General features: G+C 48.6%; 1 protein-coding gene across 3 annotated transcripts in view; it reads left to right on the top strand.

Annotated features, from left to right (window-relative positions):
* Positions 1-441: 441 nt before the first annotated feature.
* Positions 442-22,360, top strand: part of LOC140392978 (leucine-rich repeat transmembrane neuronal protein 4-like) — a 735,994-nt gene continuing 714,075 nt past the window's right edge. For all 3 annotated transcript variants that reach the window (XM_072478803.1, XM_072478805.1, XM_072478804.1), the window contains exons 1-2: positions 442-1,074; positions 1,317-2,860. In XM_072478803.1, coding sequence (XP_072334904.1) covers positions 1,062-1,074; positions 1,317-2,860 — 1,557 coding nt within the window. In that variant the 5' untranslated portion in view covers positions 442-1,061. The remainder of the gene's footprint in view (positions 1,075-1,316; positions 2,861-22,360) is intronic.

Here is a 22,360-nt window from a genome sequence, read left to right as displayed (position 1 = left end):
GTTGCAGCCTGGCACGTGCCAAGGACCAGAACTATGTGCTGAGGGGATGCAGTAAATCTGAGGAGCAGTCATCACAGAGGGGAAAGGTTAGTGTCTACGGTCTTGTGCAGGGAAACGGTGTAAAAAACCCTGGGGCTGCATGTTCAACAAATGTAATGGACCTCACTGTTAGGAATTGTAAATGCCACATACAGTAGTGCAAGAAAGAGATTTGTTTTGCTCTTAATGTGATGTCAACTTTGAACAGTCTAGTCATGTATTTGACAGGTTTTAGGACCCCCCCCCCCCCCCCCCCACTCCATCTTTATACAAGGGCTCACTGGTGTAGAGTATGAGAGGCGGAGGAGGGAGGACTGGAGCGGGGGGGGGGGGGGGGTGCATAAGGAGACGAGGCTTCTGCACATGCCCATAATAGCTTTCTCCAGCGGGGGCAGCTTTACATAAGACTACGAGTCGGTGTTTCTGTGAAGCAACAGTCGGATCAGCTTGTGGAGTGAGTGAGGCCGGGAGCCCAGGAGCTTTACCCACCTGCGGGAGATATAAGGACTGTGCTGGCTGACTTGTGGGCTGGAGGCTGTGTGTGTGTGTGTTACCGGGAGCCTGAGCTGCTCACACACACACACAGACAGAGAGAGGAGAGAGCAGCCCCTCACATTTCTATACCCACTGCAGAACTACCGGATGCTGCTTCAAGGAGCTTTTCACTGTCAAAAACTCCAACTAGTGTGTGTGTGTGAGTGAGTGAGAGAGAGAGAGAGAGAGGTAAAATGCAACGAGGCCAAAACTTCAAGGTCTGCAGCTGAAAATCCTCTCGATCAATCTCTCCTCTCTCTTCCCCCTCTCCTCTTCCCTGAGTGTGTGTGTGAGTGTGTGTGTGTTGGGCTGGACCAGGCTTGCCATGGCTAACAGAGAGTGATGTTTGGAGAGAGGGTGAGACCGCTTCATTTGCAGAGGGGTCGGATTCTGCTCCATGGGTCTCAGCAAATCGCAGTTGGCGCCGATGCGGCCGACATCGTGAGCAGTGCCCCTGGTACCGTGGACACAGAGTAACTGACAGCAGCATGCGAAGGATGGGTAAGCCTCTTTTTATTCCTGGGCAGCTGTCTTGTTTTTTAAGAGCGTTTCCTCGTCACGAGTGGCCTGGGAGGCTTATTTAAGTTGCTCGATCTGCTTAAAGTTGTGTGTGTGTGTGTGTGCTGGGATTTAGATTTCAATGGTGTGCTGTTGGAAACATGTAAAATGCAAAGGGGTGGATGGGTGGGGGTTATTCTGGCTCTGTCTAAATGATTTACTGCATTAAGTTTCCTCCTCTGCAGGTCTCAGCGTAATTGCATTGCTAAGTGGTCGAGTTGCAGTATTAGTGATGGCACCGACTGTCTTACTGGGTGTCCTCTCCGCTGCTCAAAGAGCCTGTCCCACCAACTGTCGGTGTCATGGGAAAATAGTTTACTGTGAGTCACTCAGCCTGCAGGAGATCCCCCCCAGCATCTCCGCCGGCTCCCTGGGACTGTCCCTGCGCTACAACAGCCTGCAGAGCCTCAAACACAACCAGTTCCTGGGGCTCAACCAGCTCACCTGGCTCTACCTGGACCACAACTACATCGGCCTGGTGCACGAGCACGCCTTCGCCGGCATCCGCCGGCTCAAGGAGCTCATCCTGAGCTCCAACAAGATCACGGGCCTCTTCAACAACACCTTCCGCCCGGTCAGCAACCTGCGCAACCTGGACCTGTCCTACAACCAGCTGCACGCGCTGCAGCCCCAGCAGTTCCGGGGGCTCCGCAAGCTGCAGAGCCTGCACCTACGCTCCAACAACCTGCGCACCGTGCCCGTCCGCATCTTCCAGGACTGCCGCAACGTCGAGTTCCTCGACCTGGGCTACAACCGCATCAGGAGCCTGGCCAGGAACGCATTCGCCGGCCTCAGTCGCCTGGTGGAGCTGCACCTGGAACACAACCAGTTCTCCAAAGTCAACTTTGGTCACTTCCCCCGTCTGGTCACCCTGCGCATCCTCTACCTGCAGTGGAATAAGATCAGCGTGGTCATCCAGGGCATGTCCTGGACTTGGAGCTCCCTGGAGAAGCTGGACCTGTCCGGCAATGAGATCCAGGCCATCGGCCCTAATGTGTTCCAGTGTGTTCCCAACCTGCACACGCTGCAGCTGGACTCCAACAAGCTCACCACCATCGGCCAGGAAATCCTGGAGTCCTGGATCTCCCTCAGCTCCATCAGTCTTTCGGGGAATATGTGGGAATGCAACCGGAATATCTGCTCTCTGGTCAACTGGCTGAAGCTGTTTAAAGGCAGGAGCGAGAACACGATGATCTGTGCTGGTCCCAAGCAGCTCCAGGGGGAGCAGGTGATGGACGCGGTGGACAACTACAATCTGTGCATTAAAAAGCAAAGGGTCACCACCCAGATGGTGCCGGGCACCCCCAAGCTCCAGACCAAACCCACATTCAAAACAAGGCTGCCAAAGGCCAACCCGGAGAACAAAGTCCAGCTCCCACTGCCAGCCAGCAGCAACCCCCCAGACTCCAGCTCTGATTCGGATGTGATCGAGCCCGTTTCCTTCCACAAGATCATCGCAGGCAGCGTGGCCCTCTTCCTGTCTGTGCTGGTCATCCTGCTGGTCATCTATGTGTCCTGGAAGCGCTACCCGGCCAGCATGAAGCAATTCCAGCAACGCTCGCTGGGCCGAAGGCGCAGGAGGAAGAAGAGACAAACCCTGAGGCAAATGGTCCCCAACACCCAGGAATATTACATTGATTATAAACCTGCACACTCCGAGGCCACAGAGATGCTGATGAATGGATCTGCCTCTTGCACCTTTAACAAATCTGGCTCCAGGGAATGTGAGGTATGAACTTCTTATAAAAAAAACAAAGTTAAAAGATAAACAAGTCCAAACCATGCCGGGCATCTGGGAAGGAAATGTCCCCCCCGCCCCCTCTTTCGTGAGAATTGACAGAATGTTTCCCTCTGGTTGGAATCCACATGCAATATCCTATCTGACTGTAGGTGCAAACATCCTTGCTAAAAGCATATTTAGTCTTTAAATAGCAGTTGTTGACTTTAATAAATGTGTTCACTGAATTATGACCCCCCCCCCCCCACCCTCCGTTATCTGTCACTGCACTCATTACAGCTGTGCCTTTTTTATATATAAAATTTCTATTCTTGCCAATGCCTTGCAGTTATGTTGCTTTCTTGTCCAGCCTCGAGTTTAAAGCGATAGATTTCACACCGGGTCATTCTGCATCTTCTACTTAATTCATCCAACTGCTGAAAGCAGCTGTCAAATTCAAATAAGTATGATGCAATTTTAAATACATATATATAAATCAGTCACTAGCTCCGACTGAACTTTCTCTTATACACCCATTTAATATCTTGTTTTAAGGCAGCGATGCAGAGGATTGAAACTCAGGCTGCATGCAGTGCAGACTGGGAGCTTGGTGCCCTGACGCAATGCAAGTCTCTCATTGAGGGCTGCAGAAGGTGTGAGGGTGGGGTGGGGGGCTGGAGGGGGAAGGGGGAGGGGGGTTTGGCCAGTGTTACAGTTTGGAGTTAGTGTAGCTTTGTCAACTTGACTTGGAAAGGCAATGAACACAGATGTTTGAAATGCTAAACAGATTCGCCCAGGTAGATATGGAGTAACTTATCTCAACTGGTTGGGGGAAATCAAGGACAAGGGGGCAGAATGTTAAAATGAGTGCTGGGCTGTTCAGGAGTGAAGTCAGCACCTATTCATACATAAAGTAGCGGGCACCTTGAATTCTGTCCTCCTCCAAAGGCTGTAGGGGGATCAGTTGGAGATTTCAAGGCTGAAATTGATATTTTTAAGTAAGGATGTGATATGTGAGGAATAGGAGTCGATCCCACTGATGGCAATACAGGCGCAGAGTGTCGAATTACCTCCGATTCCTTATCTTGCTCTGCCAGATGGAATGGGAACAAGCGCGTCGATGTTATGTCAACACCTGGATATCTGTAATATTCCCTTTACCATTCATGCTGAGCGTGTCTCGTCTATATCAAAGACGAGGCATCATTCCTCATTTTAAAATCCAGCAACGTGAATTTGGGCTGGTCAGTTAGTGTAATAATTTCTTTACCAAATATTATTTCAATCATCAAAGAAAGTTAAGAGAGGAGGTGGGGACTTGCCAATAGGATATTCAGCATCATTTGCATAGTAATACAGGACAGTCGAACCCGTCAGCGCAACAGAAGCTCATGGATTTGAGGACATTACATTTTAAGTAAATCATTCTTCTGTGCGTGTTTTTTTAAATACATACAGCCTGCAAGCAATTTCAGTTTTAGCATATTATCCGAGAAACGAGTTTAAGTTCGCTCCTGTTTTTCCCATTGAACGCTTTAATTGTGTCAGTGTTAAATGAGCCGATGATAATCAGTGGTATATTCCATGGATTGGGTGCAGCAGTCTGATTTTCTGAAAGTAGTCGGGTGTTATTTGAAGACACGTGGGTTTGACAATCTGACCTCAATGCAAAATATTACAACATGCATCGAACTCTGCATGGTCCTGCAAGAGAAATGTCAAACATTGGTTTGCCGTGTTGCGAAAGACCTTCCTCCTGTGTGCAATAGCCTAAGCACTGCCTCACGATGTTTATAAATGAGGTTATTAAGAGTGCCAAGATTTGCTAAGTTATATTTGCAGCACTCTTAAAGAATATAGGCGTGAAGGAGAGGAGTCCTTCATTGGTCATTATGTGTTGTATCGTAGACTGCTCATAACCAGAGTTATGGCTGGCATTGCCAACATGGCTAATTGCCGATCTAAATCGTGCTCTTGGGGGTAGTGTGCTGACCAGAGGCTGTGTTAGACAACGGGGAGGGGAGGAGAAATCAGAGATGGAATTCGCCTCTGACACACATGCACTCACCTTGGGGCTGTGAGTTGGTACAAGAAATAATATCGGGATGTGACTGTGAGCTAGGCCTGAGTTAAGGGGGGATGGGTATCTCAGGGGTGTTTGAAATGTACAAATATTGCTGAAATCCTGCAGTGGAGGTTGGTGGTGGGGGGGTGGGGGGGGGGGGGGTGGCGGGAGAGAAATGGATCTATAAAAACTTGCTGTCGTATTTACTTTTCAAAATCTGAATGCTTAGTCATCTGTGGAGGCCAATTTTGCAAATGAGTAATAACATATATAAGACTCTGAATGGTTTCCCACAGTATGTGGAACAGGATCAATAAACTAAGGGGAAATAATTAAACAAGGAAGGAAGGTATTTTAAATTCTGGCTGGCTAATGCACAGGGAAATCAATCACACAAAGCCTTGTTCAGAGGAGAGACCATTAATTAACAGTGCACTGTTTCCAGTGCCAATTGTGCTACATGAGTTTTATAGAATAATATCTCTAGTGTTTCATTGGACAGGGAACTGGGGCACTGTCAGGTTTATGACTGAACGTAACTGTTATCTCTGTGGAGTGACAGCACTGGAAAATGGAGACTCTAGGCCTTACGCCATGATTAGAGCAACAGACACTTTTCTGCTTCTTTTTCCCCCTTCTCACACACAGTGAAAAGAATGAGCAGAATAATCACTGCGGCTCAAAATGCAACGGTTCAATATCAATTACATTGAACACGCAGCGTAGAAACTGGTCCCTTCCGACAGCCAATCTCATTGCCAGCCGGATATTTTGTTGGACCCTGTTGGGATTTACTGATACACAGAGTATAATCACAGACAACAAGCACCGCTTTTAATACGGGCTGATAGAATTATGCTTTATCCTTCAAAAAGTTGTGATGGATGACCATTATGTAATTGAAACAGGGATGATTTCCTACTTCTCCCACTGGAATTAGTAGGTACACAGTGTCTGAGCTGCATTAATACTGGTGAAGTTGAATTATGGCCGGCGCGATAGACAGAGGCGTGCATTTATTTGGAACACTATCAGTTTCTCGACTGCATGGCGAGTGAATTGATTGCAGAAGGCAGACTCTGCAAGGGTAGTGATACAGTGCCACTCAGGGCACCGGGTGTTACTGCAGCTCTCTGCACCTCACTGATTCCTGCCATGCATTCGCTCCACTTCATTGTTATTGTCCAGCCAGCGGGGGAAGCTGCAAGTATGTATTTCCATGTTTAAATGCAAATAAATTCTCTGGTGCATTCATTACATTGGATCTACAGCACAGAAACGGGCATTTCAGCCCAATAGGTCCATGCTGGTTAAACCTCCTCCCCTCACTCTTATGACCTCTCTCCCCCTCCCACCACTGCCCACTGTCTCCCTCTGTTTCTTTCGTCCTCCTCTGAAATGTATCAATGTACGGCAGGGTGAGTTACACATTCTCACCCCTCTCTCTAAAGAAATTCCTCCTTTTTTTTCTTATTTGACCTGTTAGTGATTTTCTTTCTCTCAATAACACCCACTTTGCCCCAGAAATATCCAGCTCCTTACCACTCTTTGCAGGTGCTCTCTGTAGTGCAAAGAGTTAGTGGGATGGATGTGCTAATCTATGGGGCAGAGGACGATGTGAACAAAGAACGATACAGCAGAGAAACAGGCCCTTCGGCCCTCCAAGCCTGTGCCGGTACATGGTACCATCCAAAACTAAAACCGCATGCAGTTACGGAGTCCGTATCCTTCCATTCCCACTCTAGTCATATATTTGTCTAGATGCCCCTTAAATGCCATTATCGTACCTGCTCCCTCCACCTCCCCAGGCAGCGTGTTCCATATATTTACCACCCTCTGTGTAAAAAACTTGCCTCGCACTTCTGTTCTAACTTTTCCCCATGAACTTTAAACCCGAGTAATTCATTACATTGGATCTACAGCACAGAAACGGGCATTTCAGCCCAATAGGTCCATGCTGGTTAAACCTCCTCCCCTCACTCTTATGACCTCTCTCCCCCTCCCACCACTGCCCACTGTCTGTATTTCCCCGAGTAATTGACTCTCCTACCCGAGGAAAGAGCATCTGACTATCCACTCTGTCCATGCCACTATAATCTTGTAGACCCCTATCAGGTCGACTCTCAACCTCTGTCATTTCTGTGAGAACAGACCGAGTTTATCTAACCTCTCCTCATAGCTAATGCCCCCCATACCAGGCAACATCCTAGTAAACCGCTTCTGTACCCTCTCCAAAGCATCCACATCTTCTTGTAGTGTGGCGACCAGAATTGTACACAATATTCCAAATGAGGCCTAACTAAGGTCCTGTACAGCTGCAACATGACTTGCCAATTTTTATATTCAATGCCTCGACCGATGAAGGCCAGCATGCCGTATGCCTTCTTGACCACCTCACCCACATGCGTTGCCACTTTTAGTGATCAGTGGACATGCACGCCAAGATCTCTCTGCCTGTCAATGCTCGCAAGAGTTCTACCATTTACTGTGTAATTCCTACTTGCATTGGCCCTTCCAAAGTGCATTACCTCACACTTGTCCGGATCAAACTCCATCTGCATTGATTTCAGACGACCCAGTGTGAGGTACTGTGTGAGCTCTGAGGGACGATGTGACATCCCTGTCCCTCACTCTGGACATGCTGTAAATAGGGTAAAGAAACTAGTTTTTAAGTATTCAACCTGTATTCTTTCTTGCTAGAAACCTGGCCTAGCACATTCCACAGCACTCTCCTGGCTTTGTATTCCCCCCTGATGATATTTTGGAAAGGGTCAAGAAGCCAGCGAACAGGGCTATTCTGGGTCTCGGGGTTCTTGCGGGTGAGACACACACAGCTACAGATTGAGAGGAGGCACAGTGCAGATATTTAAAATGCTGAGCAGAGCTCATGTAAATGTAAACAATCCATTCCGTTTAGATTGTGAGCACAGAAGGAGAGAGACAGATTTAAAATGGGCAAGTTCAAATCAGTTATCTCCCTTTCCCCGAGGTAGAGGATAATCTCAACAGATTTTTGTCTCAGACCATAGCTCCACGAAAGTTACAAAGCAATTTAAAACAAAACAAAGAGGCTGACTGTATTTATCTTCAATTTGCTGGGAATCCACTGAAAGATGAGAATATGTGAGATCATCTGTCAAAGAGCTAACCAGGATTAAAAGGAACAATTTCTTTCTTGGGACATGGAACACCTTGACAATGCCCTGGTTCTGATCAATGTGACTTGGCAATGCCCAGGTTCTTATCAATGTGACTTGGCAATACCATGATTCTAATCCATGTGGCTTAGCAATCCCCTGGTTCTGATCAATGTGGCTTGGCAATGCCATGATTCTGATCCATGTGGCTTAGCAATCCCCTGGTTCTGATCAATGTGGCTTGGCAATGCCCTGGATCTGATCAATGTGACTCGAGAATGCCCCGGTTCTGATCTATGTGGCTTGAGAATGCCCTGGTTCTGATCATTGTAACTTGGCGATGCCCTGGTTCTGAGCAATGTAGATTGGCAATTCCCTGATTCTGATCAATGTGGCTTGTAAATGCTCTGTTACTGATCAATGTGGCTTGCAATGCCCACATTCTGATCAATGTGACTTGGCAATGCCCTTATTCTGATCAAAGTGGCTTAGCAATGCCCTGGTTCTGATCAATGTGACTTGGCAATGCGCAGATTCTAATCAATGTGGCTTGGCCATGCTCTGGTTCTGATCAATGTGGCTTGGCAATGCCCTAGTTCTGATCAATGTGGCTTGACAATGCACAGATTCTAATCAATGTGGCTTGGCAATGCCCTTGTTCTGATCAATGTGGCTTAGCAATGCCCTGGTTCTGATCAATGTGGCTTAGCAATGCCCTGGTTCTGATCAATGTGACTTGGCAACGCCCTGGTTCTGATCAATGCGACTTGGCAATTCCCTGATTCTGATCAATGTGGCTTGTAAATGCTCTGTTATTGATCAATGTGGTTTGCAATTCCCACATTCTGATCAATGGGACTTGGCAATGCCCTTATTCTGATCAACGTGGCTTAGCAATGCCCTGGTTCTGATCAATGTGACTTGGCAACGCCCTGGTTCTGATCAATGCGACTTGGCAATTCCCTGATTCTGATCAATGTGGCTTGTAAATGCTCTGTTATTGATCAATGTGGTTTGCAATTCCCACATTCTGATCAATGTGACTTGGCAATGCCCTTATTCTGATCAACGTGGCTTAGCAATGCCCTGGTTCTGATCAATGTGACTTGGCAATGCGCAGATTCTAATCAATGTGCCTTGGCCATGCTCTGGTTCTGATCAATGTGGCTTGGCAATGCCCTGGTTCTGATCAACGTGGCTTGACAATGCACAGATTCTAATCAATGTGGCTTGGCAATGCCCTGGTTCTGATCAATGTGGCTGGGCTATGCCCTGGTTATGATCAATGTGACTTAGCAATGTCCTAGTTCTGATCAATGTGACTTGGCACTGCCCAGGTATCAATGTGACTTGGCAATGCCCTGATTCTGATCAATGTGGCTTAGCAAAGCCCTGGTTCCAATCAATGTGACTTGGAAACTCTCTGGTTCTGATGTGGCTTGTAAATGCTCTGTTATTGATCAATGTGGCTTGCAATGCCCACATTCTGATCAATGTGACTTGGCAATGTCCTTATTCTGATCATTGTGACTTGGCAATGCTTTGTTTCTGATCAATGTGTCTGGGCAATGACCTGGTTCTGAGCAATATGACTAGGCAATGCACTAGTTCTGATCAATGTGGCTTGGCAATGCCCTGGCTCTGATCAATGTGACTTGGCAATGCCCTGATTCTGATAAATGTAGCTTGGCAAAGCCCTGATTCTGTTAATTATGGCTTGGCAAAGCCTGGTTCTGATCAATGTGACTTGGTAATGCCCTGGTTCTGATCAATGTGTCTTGGCAAAGCCCTGGTTCTGATCAATGTGACTTGGCATCGTCCTGGTTCTAAACAATGTGGCTTAGCAATGCCCTGATTTTGATCAATGTCACTTGGCAATGCCCTGATTCAGAACAATGTGACATGGCAATGCCCAAGTTCTGATCAATGTCACTTGGCAATGCCATGGTCTGGACAATGTGACTTGGTCATGCCCAGGTACTGATCAACGTGACTTGCCAATTCCCAGGTTCTGATCAATGTGACTTGGCAATGCCCTGGTTCAGAACAATGTGACTTGGCAATGCCCATTTTCTGATCAATGTGACTTGGTAATGCCCTGGTTCTGACCAAGGTGCGTTGGCAATGCCTTGATTCTGATCAATGTGGCTTGTAAATGCTCTGTTATTGATCAATGTGGCTTGCAATGCCCACATTCTGATCAATGTGACTTGGCAATGCCCTTATTCTGATCAAAGTGGCTTAGCAATGCCCTGGTTCTGATCAATGTGACTTGGCAATGTGCAGATTCTAATCAATGTGGCTTGGCAATGCTCTGGTTCTGATCAATGTGGCTTGGCAATGCCCTAGTTCTGATCAATGTGGCTTGACAATGCACAGATTCTAATCAATGTGGCTTGGCAATGCCCTGGTTCTGATCAATGTGGCTTAGCAATGCCCTGGTTCTGATCAATGTGACTTGGCAGCGCCCTGGTTCTAGATTTCATAGAATTTACAGTGCAGAAGGAGGCCATTCGGCCCATCGAGTCTGCACCGGCTCTTGGAAAGAGCACCCTACCCAAGCCCACACCTCCACCCTATCCCCATAACCCAGTAACCCCACCCAACACTAAGGGCAATTTTGGACACTAAGGACAATTTAACATGGCCAATCCACCTAACCTGCACATCTTTGGACTGTGGGAGGAAACCGGAGAACCCGGAGGAAACCCACGCACACACGGGGAGGACGTTCAGACTCCGCACAGACAGTGACCCAAGCCGGAATCGAACCTGGGACCCTGGAGCTGTGAAGCAATTGTGCTATCCACTATGCTACCGTGCTGCCCCTGATCAATGCGACTTGGCAATTCACTGATTCTGATCAATGTGGCTTGTAAATGCTCTGTTATTGATCAATGTGGTTTGCAATTCCCACATTCTGCTCAATGTGATTTGGCAATGCCCTTATTCTGATCAACGTGGCTTAGCAATGCCCTGGTTCTGATAAATGTGACTTGGCAATTCGCAGATTCTAATCAATGTGGCTTGGCAATACTCTGGTTCTGATCAATGTGGCTTGGCAATGCCCTGGTTCTGATCAATGTGGCTTGACAATGCACAGATTCTAATCAATGTGGCTTGGCAATGCCCTGGTTCTGATTAATGTGGCTTGACAATGCACAGATTCTAATCAATGTGGCTTGGCAATGCCCTGGTTCTGATCAATGTGGCTGGGCTATGCCCTGGTTATGATCAATGTGACTTAGCAATGTCCTAGTTCTGATCAATGTGACTTGGCACTGCCCAGGTTCCTATCAATGTGACTTGGCAATGCCCTGATTCTGATCAATGTATCTTCGCAATGCCCTGGTTCTGATCAATGTGACTTGGCAATGCCCAGGTTCTGATCAATGTGTCTTGGCAATGCCCTGATTCTGATCAATGGTGCTTGGCTATGCCCAGGTTCTGAACAATGTGGCTTGGCAATGCCCAGATTCTGATCAAAGTGGCTTGGCAGTGCCCTGGTTCTGATCAATGTATCTGGGCAATGCCCTGATTCTGATCAATGTGTCTTGGCAATGCCCAGGTTCTCATCAATGTGGCTTGGCAATGCCCAGGTTCTGATCAATGTGGCTTGACAATGCACAGATTCTAATCAATGTGGCTTGGCAATGCCCTGGTTCTGATCAATGTGGCTGGGCTATGCCCTGGTTATTATCAATGTGACTTAGCAATGTCCTAGTTCTGATCAATGTGACTTGGCACTGCCCAGGTTCCTATCAATGTGACTTGGCAATGCCCTGATTCTGATCAATGTATCTTCGCAATGCCCTGGTTCTGATCAATGTGACTTGGCAATGCCCAGGTTCTGATCAAAGTGGCTTGGCAGTGCCCTGGTTCTGATCAGCGTGGCTTGGCAATGCCCTGGTTCTGATCAATGTGTCTTGCTAATGCCCTGGTTCTGACCAAGGTGCCTTGGCAATGTCCAGATTCTGAACAATGTGTCTTCGCAATGCCCTGGTTCTGATCAATGTGACTTGGCAGGCCAGGTTCTGATCAATGTGTCTTGGCAATGCCCTGATTCTGATCAATGGCGCTTGGCAATGCCCTGGTTCTGATCAATGTATCTTGGCTATTCCCAGGTTCTGGTCAACGGGGCTTGGCAATGTCCTGTTTCTGATCAAAGTGGCTTGGCAGTGCTCTGGTTCTGATCAACGTGGCTTGGCAATGCCCTGGTTCTGTTCAATGCGGTTTGGCAATGCTTTGGTTCTGATCAATGTGTCTTGGCAATGCCCTGGTTTTGATCAGTGTGTCTTGGCAATACCATGGTTCTGATGAATGTGGCTTGTCAATGCCCATGTCCTGATGAATGTGACTTGGCAATGCCCTGGTTCTGATCAATATGTCTTGGCAATGCATCATTTCTGATGAATGTGGCTTGGCAATGCCCAGATTCTGAACCATGTGTCTTCGGAATACCCTGGTTCTCATCAATGTGGCTTGGCAATGCCCAGGTTCTGAACAATGTGACTTGGCAATGCACATGTTCTGATCAATGTGACTTGGCAATGCCCTGGTTCTGATCAATGTATCTGGGCAATGCCCTGATTCTGATCAATGTGTCTTGGCAATGCCCAGGTTCTCATCAATGTGGCTTGGCAATGCCCAGGTTCTGATCAATGTGACTTGGCAATGCCCTGGTTCTGATCCATGTATCTGGGCAATGGCTGATTCTGCTTTCTGTGGCTTGGCAATGCCCAGGTTCTCAACAATGTGTCTTACCAATGTCCTGGTTCTGATCAATGTGGCTTGGCAATGCCCAGGTTCTGATCAATGTAACTTGGCAGTTCTCTCGTTCTGATCAATGTTACTTGGCAATGCCCAGGTTCTCCTCAATGTGGCTTTGCAATGCCCTGGTTCTAATCAATGTTGTTTGGCAATGCCCTGGATCTGATGAATGTGGCTTGGTAATGCACCGGTTCTGATCAATGCGGCTTACTAATTCATAGGTTCTCATCAATGCGGCTTGGCAATGCTCTGGTTCTGATCAATGTGGCTTGGCAATGCCCTGGCTCTGATCAATGTGACTTGGCAATGCAGTGATTCTGATCAATGTAGCTTGGCAAAGCCCTGATTCTGATAATTATCACTTTGCAATGCCTGGTTTTGATCAATGTGACTTGGTAATGGCTTGGTTCTGATCAATGTGACTTGGTAATGCCCTGGTTCTTATCAATGTGGCTTGGCAATGCCATGGATCAGAACAATGTGACTTGGCAATGCCCATGTTCTGATCAATGTGACTTGGTAATGCCCTGGTTCTGACCAAGGTGCCTTGGCAATGTCCAGATTCTGAACAATGTGAATTCGCAATGCCCTGGTTCGGATCAATGTGTCTTGGCAATACCCTGATTCTGATCAATGGCGCTTGGCAATGCCCTGGTTCTGATCAAAGTGGCTTGGCAGTGCTCTGGTTCTGATCAACGTGGCTTGGCAATGCTTTGGTTCTGATCAATGTGACTTGGCAATGCGCAGATTCTAATCAATGTGGCTTGGCAATACTCTGGTTCTGATCAATGTGGCTTGGCAATGCCCTGGTTCTGATCAATGTGGCTTGACAATGCACAGATTCTAATCAATGTGGCTTGGCAATGCCCTGGTTCTGATCAATGTGGCTTGACAATGCACAGATTCTAATCAATGTGGCTTGGCAATGCCCTGGTTCTGATCAATGTGGGGGGGCTATTCCCTGGTTATTATCAATGTGACTTAGCAATGTCCTAGTTCCTATCAATGTGACTTGGCAATGCCCTGATTCTGATCAATGTATCTTCGCAATGCCCTGGTTCTGATCAATGTGACTTGGCAATGCCCAGGTTCTGATCAAAGTGGCTTGGCAGTGCTCTGGTTCTGATCAACGTGGCTTGGCAATGCCCTGGTTCTGATCAATGTGACTTGGTAATGCCCTGGTTCTGACCAAGGTGCCTTGGCAATGTCCAGATTCTGAACAATGTGTCTTCGCAATGCCCTGGTTCGGATCAATGTGACTTGGCAGGCCAGGTTCTGATCAATGTGTCTTGGCAATGCCCTGATTCTGATCAATGTATCTTGGCTATTCCCAGGTTCTGGTCAACGGGGCTTGGCAATGTCCTGTTTCTGAACAAAGTGGCTTGGCAGTGCTCTGGTTCTGATCAACGTGGCTTGGCAATGCCCTGGTTCTGTTCAATGCTGTTTGGCAATGCTTTGGTTCTGATCAATGTGTCTTGGCAATGCCCTGGTTTTGATCAGTGTGTCTTGGCAATACCATGGTTCTGATGAATGTGGCTTGTCAATGCCCATGTTCTGATGAATGTGACTTGGCAATGCCCTGGTTCTGATCAATATGTCTTGGCAATGCATCATTTCTGATGAATGTGGCTTGGCAATGCCCAGATTCTGAACCATGTGTCTTCGGAATACCCTGGTTCTCATCAATGTGGCTTGGCAATGCCCAGGTTCTGAACAATGTGACTTGGCAATGCACATGTTCTGATCAATGTGACTTGGCAATGCCCTGGTTCTGATCAATGTATCTGGGCAATGCCCTGATTCTGATCAATGTGTCTTGGCAATGCCCAGGTTCTCATCAATGTGGCTTGGCAATGCCCAGGTTCTGATCAATGTGACTTGGCAATGCCCTGGTTCTGATCCATGTATCTGGGCAATGGCTGATTCTGCTTTCTGTGGCTTGGCAATGCCCAGGTTCTCAACAATGTGTCTTACCAATGTCCTGGTTCTGATCAATGTGGCTTGGCAATGCCCAGGTTCTGATCAATGTGACTTGGTAGTTCTCTCGTTCTGATCAATGTTACTTGGCAATGCCCAGGTTCTCCTCAATGTGGCTTTGCAATGCCCTGGTTCTAATCAATGTTGTTTGGCAATGCCCTGGATCTGATGAATGTGGCTTGGTAATGCACCGGTTCTGATCAATGTGGCTTAGTAATTCATAGGTTCTCATCAATGCGGCTTGGCAATGCTCTGGTTCTGATCAATGTGGCTTGGCAATGCCCTGGCTCTGATCAATGTGACTTGGCAATGCAGTGATTCTGATCAATGTAGCTTGGCAAAGCCCTGATTCTGATAATTATCACTTGGCAATGCCTGGTTTTGATCAATGTGACTTGGTAATGGCTTGGTTCTGATCAATGTGACTTGGTAATGCCCTGGTTCTGGTCAATGTGGCTTGGCAATGCCCTGGATCAGAACAATGTGACTTGGCAATGCCCATGTTCTGATCAATGTGACTTGGTAATGCCCTGGTTCTGACCAAGGTGCCTTGGCAATGTCCAGATTCTGAACAATGTGTATTCGCAATGCCCTGGTTCGGATCAATGTGACTTGGCAGGCCAGGTCCTGATCAATGTGTCTTGGCAATACCCTGATTCTGATCAATGGCGCTTGGCAATGCCCTGGTTCTGATCAATGTATCTTGGCTATTCCCAGGTTCTGGTCAACGGGGCTTGGCAATGTCCTGTTTCTGATCAAAGTGGCTTGGCATTGCTCTGGTTCTGATCAACGTGGCTTGGCAATTCCCTGGTTCTGTTCAATGTGGTTTGGCAATGCTTTGGTTCTGATCAATGTGTCTTGGCAATGCCCTGGTTTTGATCAATGTGTCTTGGCAATATCATGGTTCTGATGAATGTGACTTGGCAATGCCCATGTTCTGATCAATGTGACTTGGCAATGCCCTGGTTCTGATCAATATGTCTTGGCAATGCACCATTTCTGATGAATGTGGCTTGGCAATGCCCAGATACTGAACCATGTGTCTTCGGAATACCCTAGTTCTCATCAATGTGGCTTGGGCATGCCCAGGTTCTGATCAATGTATCTGGGCAATGCCCTGATTCTGCTTAATGTGGCTTGGCAATGCCCAGGTTCTCAACAATGTGTCTCAGCAATGCCCTGGCTCTGATCAATGTGGCTTGGCAATGTCCAGGTTCTGATCAATGTGACTTGGCAATTCTCTGGGTTTGATCAATGTTACTTGGCAATGCCCAGGTTCTGCTCAATTTGGCTTTGCAATGCCCTGGTTCTAATCAATGTTGTTTGGCAATGCCCTGGATCTGATGAATGTGGCTTGGTAATGCGCCGGTTCTGATCAATGTGGCATAGTAATTCATAGGCTCTCATCAATGTGGCTTGGCAAGGCTCTGGGTCTGATCAATGTGGCTTGGCAATGCCCTGGCGCTGATCAATGTGACTCGGCAATGTAGTGATTCTGATTAATGTAGCTTGGCAAAGCCCTGATTCTGATAATTATGACTTGGCAATGCCTGGTTTTGATCAATGTGACTTGGTAATGCCCTGGTTCTGATCAATGTGACTTGGCAATGCCCTGATTATGATCAGTGTGACTTGGCAATGCCCTGGTTCTGATCAATGTGACTTGGCAATGCCATGGTTCTGATCAATGTGCCTTGGCAATTCCCAGGTTCTGATCAGTGTGGCTTGGCAATGCCCAGGTTCTGATCAATGTGACTTGGCAATGCCCTGGTTCTTATCCATGTATCTGGGCAATGGCTGATTCTGCTTTCTGTGGCTTGGCAATGCCCAGGTTCTCAACAATGTGTCTTACCAATGTCCTGGTTCTGATCAATGTGGCTTGGCAATGCCCAGGTTCTGATCAATGTGACTTGGTAGTTCTCTCGTTCTGATCAATGTTACTTGGCAATGCCCAGGTTCTCCTCAATGTGGCTTTGCAATGCCCTGGTTCTAATCAATGTTGTTTGGCAATGCCCTGGATCTGATGAATGTGGCTTGGTAATGCACCGGTTCTGATCAATGTGGCTTAGTAATTCATAGGTTCTCATCAATGTGGCTTGGCAATGCCCTGGCTCTGATCAATGTGACTTGGCAATGCAGTGATTCTGATCAATGTAGCTTGGCAAATCCCTGATTCTGATAATTATCACTTGGCAATGCCTGGTTTTGATCAATGTGACTTGGTAATGGCTTGGTTCTGATCAATGTGACTTGGTAATGCCCTGGTTCTGATCAATGTGGCTTGGCAATGCCCTGGATCAGAACAATGTGACTTGGCAATGCCCATGTTCTGATCAATGTGACTTGGTAATCCCCTGGTTCTGACCAAGGTGCCTTGGCAATGTCCAGATTCTGAACAATGTGTATTCGCAATGCCCTGGTTCGGATCAATGTGACTTGGCAGGCCAGGTCCTGATCAATGTGTCTAGGCAATACCCTGATTCTGATCAATGGCGCTTGGCAATGCCCTGGTTCTGATCAATGTATCTTGGCTATTCCCAGGTTCTGGTCAACGGGGCTTGGCAATGTCCTGTTTCTGATCAAAGTGGCTTGGCAGTGCTCTGGTTCTGATCAACGTGGCTTGGCAATTCCCTGGTTCTGTTCAATGTGGTTTGGCAATGCTTTGGTTCTGATCAATGTGTCTTGGCAATGCCCTGGTTTTGATCAATGTGTCTTGGCAATACCATGGTTCTGATGAATGTGGCTTGGCAATGCCCATGTTCTGATCAATGTGACTTGGCAATGCCCTGGTTCTGATCAATATGTCTTGGCAATGCACCATTTCTGATGAATGTGGCTTGGCAATGCCCAGATTCTGAACCATGTGTCTTCGGAATACCCTGGTTCTCATCAATGTGGCTTGGGCATGCCCAGGTTCTGATCAATGTATCTGGGCAATGCCCTGATTCTGCTTAATGTGGCTTGGCAATGCCCAGGTTCTCAACAATGTGTCTCAGCAATGCCCTGGCTCTGATCAATGTGGCTTGGCAATGTCCAGGTTCTGATCAATGTGACTTGGCAATTCTCTGGTTTTGATCAATGTTACTTGGCAATGCCCAGGTTCTGCTCAATTTTGCTTTGCAATGCCCTGGTTCTAATCAATGTTGTTTGGCAATGCCCTGGATCTGATGAATGTGGCTTGGTAATGCGCCGGTTCTGATCAATGTGGCATAGTAATTCATAGGCTCTCATCAATGTGGCTTGGCAAGGCTCTGGGTCTGATCAATGTGGCTTGGCAATGCCCTGGCTCTGATCAATGTGACTCGGCAATGTAGTGATTCTGATTAATGTAGCTTGGCAAAGCCCTGATTCTGATAATTATGACTTGGCAATGCCTGGTTTTGATCAATGTGACTTGGTAATGCCCTGGTTCTGATCAATGTGACTTGGCAATGCCCTGATTCTGATCAGTGTGACTTGGCAATGCCCTGGTTCTGATCAATGTGACTTGGCAATGCCATGGTTCTGATCAATGTGACTTGGCAATTCCCAGGTTCTGATCAGTGTGGCTTGGCAATGCCCTGGTTCAGAACAATGTGACTTGGCAATGCCCTGACTCTGATCAATGTGGGTAGGCAATGCCCTGATTCTTATCAATGTTTTGAGGTCCACGAAGAATCCAGCATGAGTTTTAAGGATACAAAGTAATAACATTTATTTACAATAACATATATATATATAACAGCAGCAGCAACTTCCCTTGCTGTACACTGCTTCCTGCTGGTTCCAAACTGGCCAGCTTTATTTATACATGGAGTTTACGAATGGTTTCTCCGTCCCCCTCATTGGGGAAGCTCATACTCCCACTGGATTGTGGGATTGCCATTAGTCCCCAGCCAATGGTAAGCAGGCAGGTTATAACATCCCTCCCCCCTCAAAGTCTAAGGAATCCACCGAAGACCCTGGCGAAGGAGGGCGTCGGACTCGTTTTGCCGCAGGCCGGACACCATTTGCACGCGCTGCTGGATCAGGCGGCGTGTAACGAGACGGAGACCGGCGCTTCCGTGATGAGCGGCGTAACGGTTGTACATCTACGGCCCGTGGACCCGAGGATTCCCCCTCTGATGCGTCCTGTGTCTCCATCTCGGAGTCAGAGTCTGCTGCCTCCGTCATGTCAGCGTCTCTATCTCCATTCGGTTCTGTAATGACCTGCACAGGCTTTGAGTGAGGCACCAGTGGAAGATTGTGAGGACTACCTTCCATTGTCTCTGGTCTCTGCGGCTGTAGAAATGAGCTCCGGGAGCGGGGAATCTTTGGATAGTCTTCTGGACCGAACGTGGTCTACATGTTTCGCTGGAGACGACCCTGGGCTTGCACCTGGTAAGATATAGGGCCCATTTGGCGAAAGATTATGCCAGGAACCCACTGGGCACCACCAGCAAAATTCCGAACGAACACTGGGTCACCGGGCGCAAACTGCTGAATCGGCCGATGCCGAGAAAATCCCTGTTCCTGCCGTTCTTGTGTGCGGCGTACTTTTGCGCCAATGTCCGGGGAAACAATACTAAGGCGGGTGCGAAGTCTCCGGCCCATTACGAGTTCTGCGGGAGCTACCCCAGTCACCGCATGGGGGGTGGTCCTATGCGTAAACAAAAAACGAGCCAGTCTCGTGTCCATTGATCCGGAAGACTGCTTCGTTAGGCCTCTTTTGAATGTCTGCACTGCGCGCTCTGCCACCCATTTGAAGCCGGGTGGTAAGGGGCAATGCGAATATGGCATATGCCGTTCAGCTTTATGAACCTCGCAAACTCCTCACTCATGACTGGAGCGCCGTTATCCGTGACCATCACCTCGGGGAGGCCATGCGTACTAAAAGACAAACGCATCTTTTCAATTGTTGCGCAGGACGTTGTCCCCTGCATCTTATGCACCTCTAGCCATTTAGACTGGGCGTCGACTAATAGAAGGAACATGGATCCTTGAAAAGGGCCGGCGAAATCCGCATGCAAGCGCGCCCAAGGCCATCCTGGCCATTCCCAGTGATGTAGGGGCGTGGCCGGCGGAAGCTTCTGATGCTCCTGGCAAATGGAGCAGTTTTGGGCCACCTTCTCAATGTCGGTGTCGAGGCCTGGCCACCAGATATAACTGCGGGCCAACATTTTCATTTTGGTCACACCTTTGTCCATTGTGCAAGTCTGTTAGTATCAGCTCCTGGCCTTTTTCCGGGACAATCACACGCGTCCCCCACAAGAGGATGCCGTCTTCCACGCTGAATTCTGACAGCTTGGAGGAAAATGCCCGCATCTCGCCTGGGAGCTGTCTATGCTGCCCACCATACAGGACTATATGCTGAAACTTTGACAGGACTGGCTCCATCTGGGTCCACTCACGGATCTGTGATGCCGTAACAGGCAAGGTGTCCATAAAATTTAGGGTTGCAACCACCTCACCGGTCGTGGGGGTCGACATGGGGCCGATCGATAAAGGCAATCGGCTCAATGCGTCGGCATTTGCCATCTGCGTTCCTGCTTTGTGCTCCAGAGAATACTCGTATGCAGCAAGCAACAAAGCCCAGCGCTGGATCCGTGCGGAAGCAATGGGCGGTATTGGCTTATCCTCTCTGAAGAGTCCCAACAGAGGCTTATGATCAGTCACGATAGTGAAATGGCGGCCATACACGTACTGGTGGAAGCGTTTCACCGCAAAAACCACTGCCAGGCCCTCCTTCTCGATCTGCGCGTACTTTTTCTCCGCTGCAGTCAATGTGCGGGAGGCGAAAGCTATCGGTCGCTCGGCCTCATTCTCCATCTTGTGGGACAGGACGGCCCCAATACCATACGGGGATGCATCACATCTGACGAGCAGAGGCTTTCCAGGATCATAGTGGGTTAGTAGCCCAGACGACGACAATTGTTGCTTTACCCGCCGGAAAGCGGTTTCTTGCGGCTGACCCAAACCCAGGTGTGATTTTTCTTTAGCAGAAGGTGCAACGGGGCCAGCGTAGTTGCTAGATTGGGAAGGAACTTCCCGTAATAGTTTACGAGACCGAGAAAAGAATGAAGATGCGAAGTGTCAGTCGGGGCGGGGGCCTGTTGAATCGCACGCACCTTCTCTGCGACAGGGTGCAAAGCTTCGCGGTCCACCCGATAACCTAGGTAAACTACTTCCTTTGCCTGAAATACGCACTTTGTGCGACGTAAACGGACTCCAGCCTCCGGAAAGCGTCTAAGGACAGCCTCCAGATTTTCCAAATGTTCCTGCTCCGACGTCCCTGTAATCAAAACGTCATCTAGGTAGACAGCGACACGTGGTAAACCTCTCAAAATGCCCTCCATAACACGTTGAAAAATTGCGCAGGCAGAGGATACTCCAAAGGGCAACCGTGTATATTCATACAGGCCCCGGTGTGTATTAATCGTTTCATATGGTCAGGAGGCAAGGTCCAGCTCCAACTGTAGGTAGGCGTGACTCATATCTAATTTTGTGAACGAGAGTCCACCTGCAAGCTTCGCGTAGAGATCCTCTATGCGAGGCATTGGATATCGGTCGAGTCGGGAAGCCGTATTCACTGTAAGTTTATAGTCGCCACACAAGCGAACTGTGGCATCTGGCTTCTTTACAGGTACAATTGATGCTGCCCAGTCAGCAAAACAGACGGGCCTGGTAATACCAAAACTCTCCAAATGAGTGAGCTCCCCTTCTACCTTCTCGAGCAAGGCGTAAGGCACCGGGCGCGCCCAGAAATAGCGCGGCGTGGCTCCTGGTTCGACTTGGATATGGGATACGGCCCCTTGTATTTTCCCCAAACCAGGCTGGAATACATCTTGGTATCGTACTAGCACCTCAGTCAACCCTCCAGAAACTGTTTGGTGGATGTGCTGCCATTGCAACCGCAAATGGCGCAACCAGTCCCGACCCAACAGGCTGGGCCCATGGCGGCGCACCACGATAAGTGGGTAACGCCCATCCTGGCGTCCATAAACAACAGGGGTCATTGTAGTTCCTGCAATGTCCAGTGGTTCCCCCGTGTAGGTGGCCAACCTGCCTGTGAGTCGGTTAATGTAAGGGTCTGTATACCCTGCTTGATGCGGTCGAATGTCCTCTGGGCGATCACGGAGACCGCTGCGCCAGTGTCCAACTCCATCTCAAGCGGGTGACCATTGACCTGTACTGTCACCTTAATGGGGGCCACATGGGGAGCTGCCACACAATGCAGCTGCAGGCAGTCGTCCTCCGTCTCCACGTCCTCAGGAGTAGTCGCCGCAGGTTCATCCACGTGGAAGGTACGGCGTTTGGGCTAGTCCCAGTTTCGGTCAGAACGACGGCGCCTCTGGCGCCCCCAGGACCGGCGTCCACGACAGGGTTGGCGCCTACAAGTCTGACACGGACATGGCTCCTCATCCATTGGTTCTGGAGAAGGCTCCCTTCGGGGAGGAATGTCCGACGGCCACTGGCGTCGGTCCGGACGTCGCCTCACCCATGGTACTGCAGGAGTGCTGGGGGACGTTTTTGGATGGAAGGGGTTGCGCCCCAAGGCATGCACTTCCATTCCCTGTAGCTCCTGCACTCCTCGTTCTGCGCTCT

This window comes from Scyliorhinus torazame, chromosome 16 (assembly GCF_047496885.1).
Source record: "Scyliorhinus torazame isolate Kashiwa2021f chromosome 16, sScyTor2.1, whole genome shotgun sequence".
NCBI lineage: Eukaryota > Metazoa > Chordata > Chondrichthyes > Carcharhiniformes > Scyliorhinidae > Scyliorhinus > Scyliorhinus torazame.
Note: the sequence above shows the minus strand (reverse complement) of the source record. Positions and strands in the feature narration are given on the sequence as shown.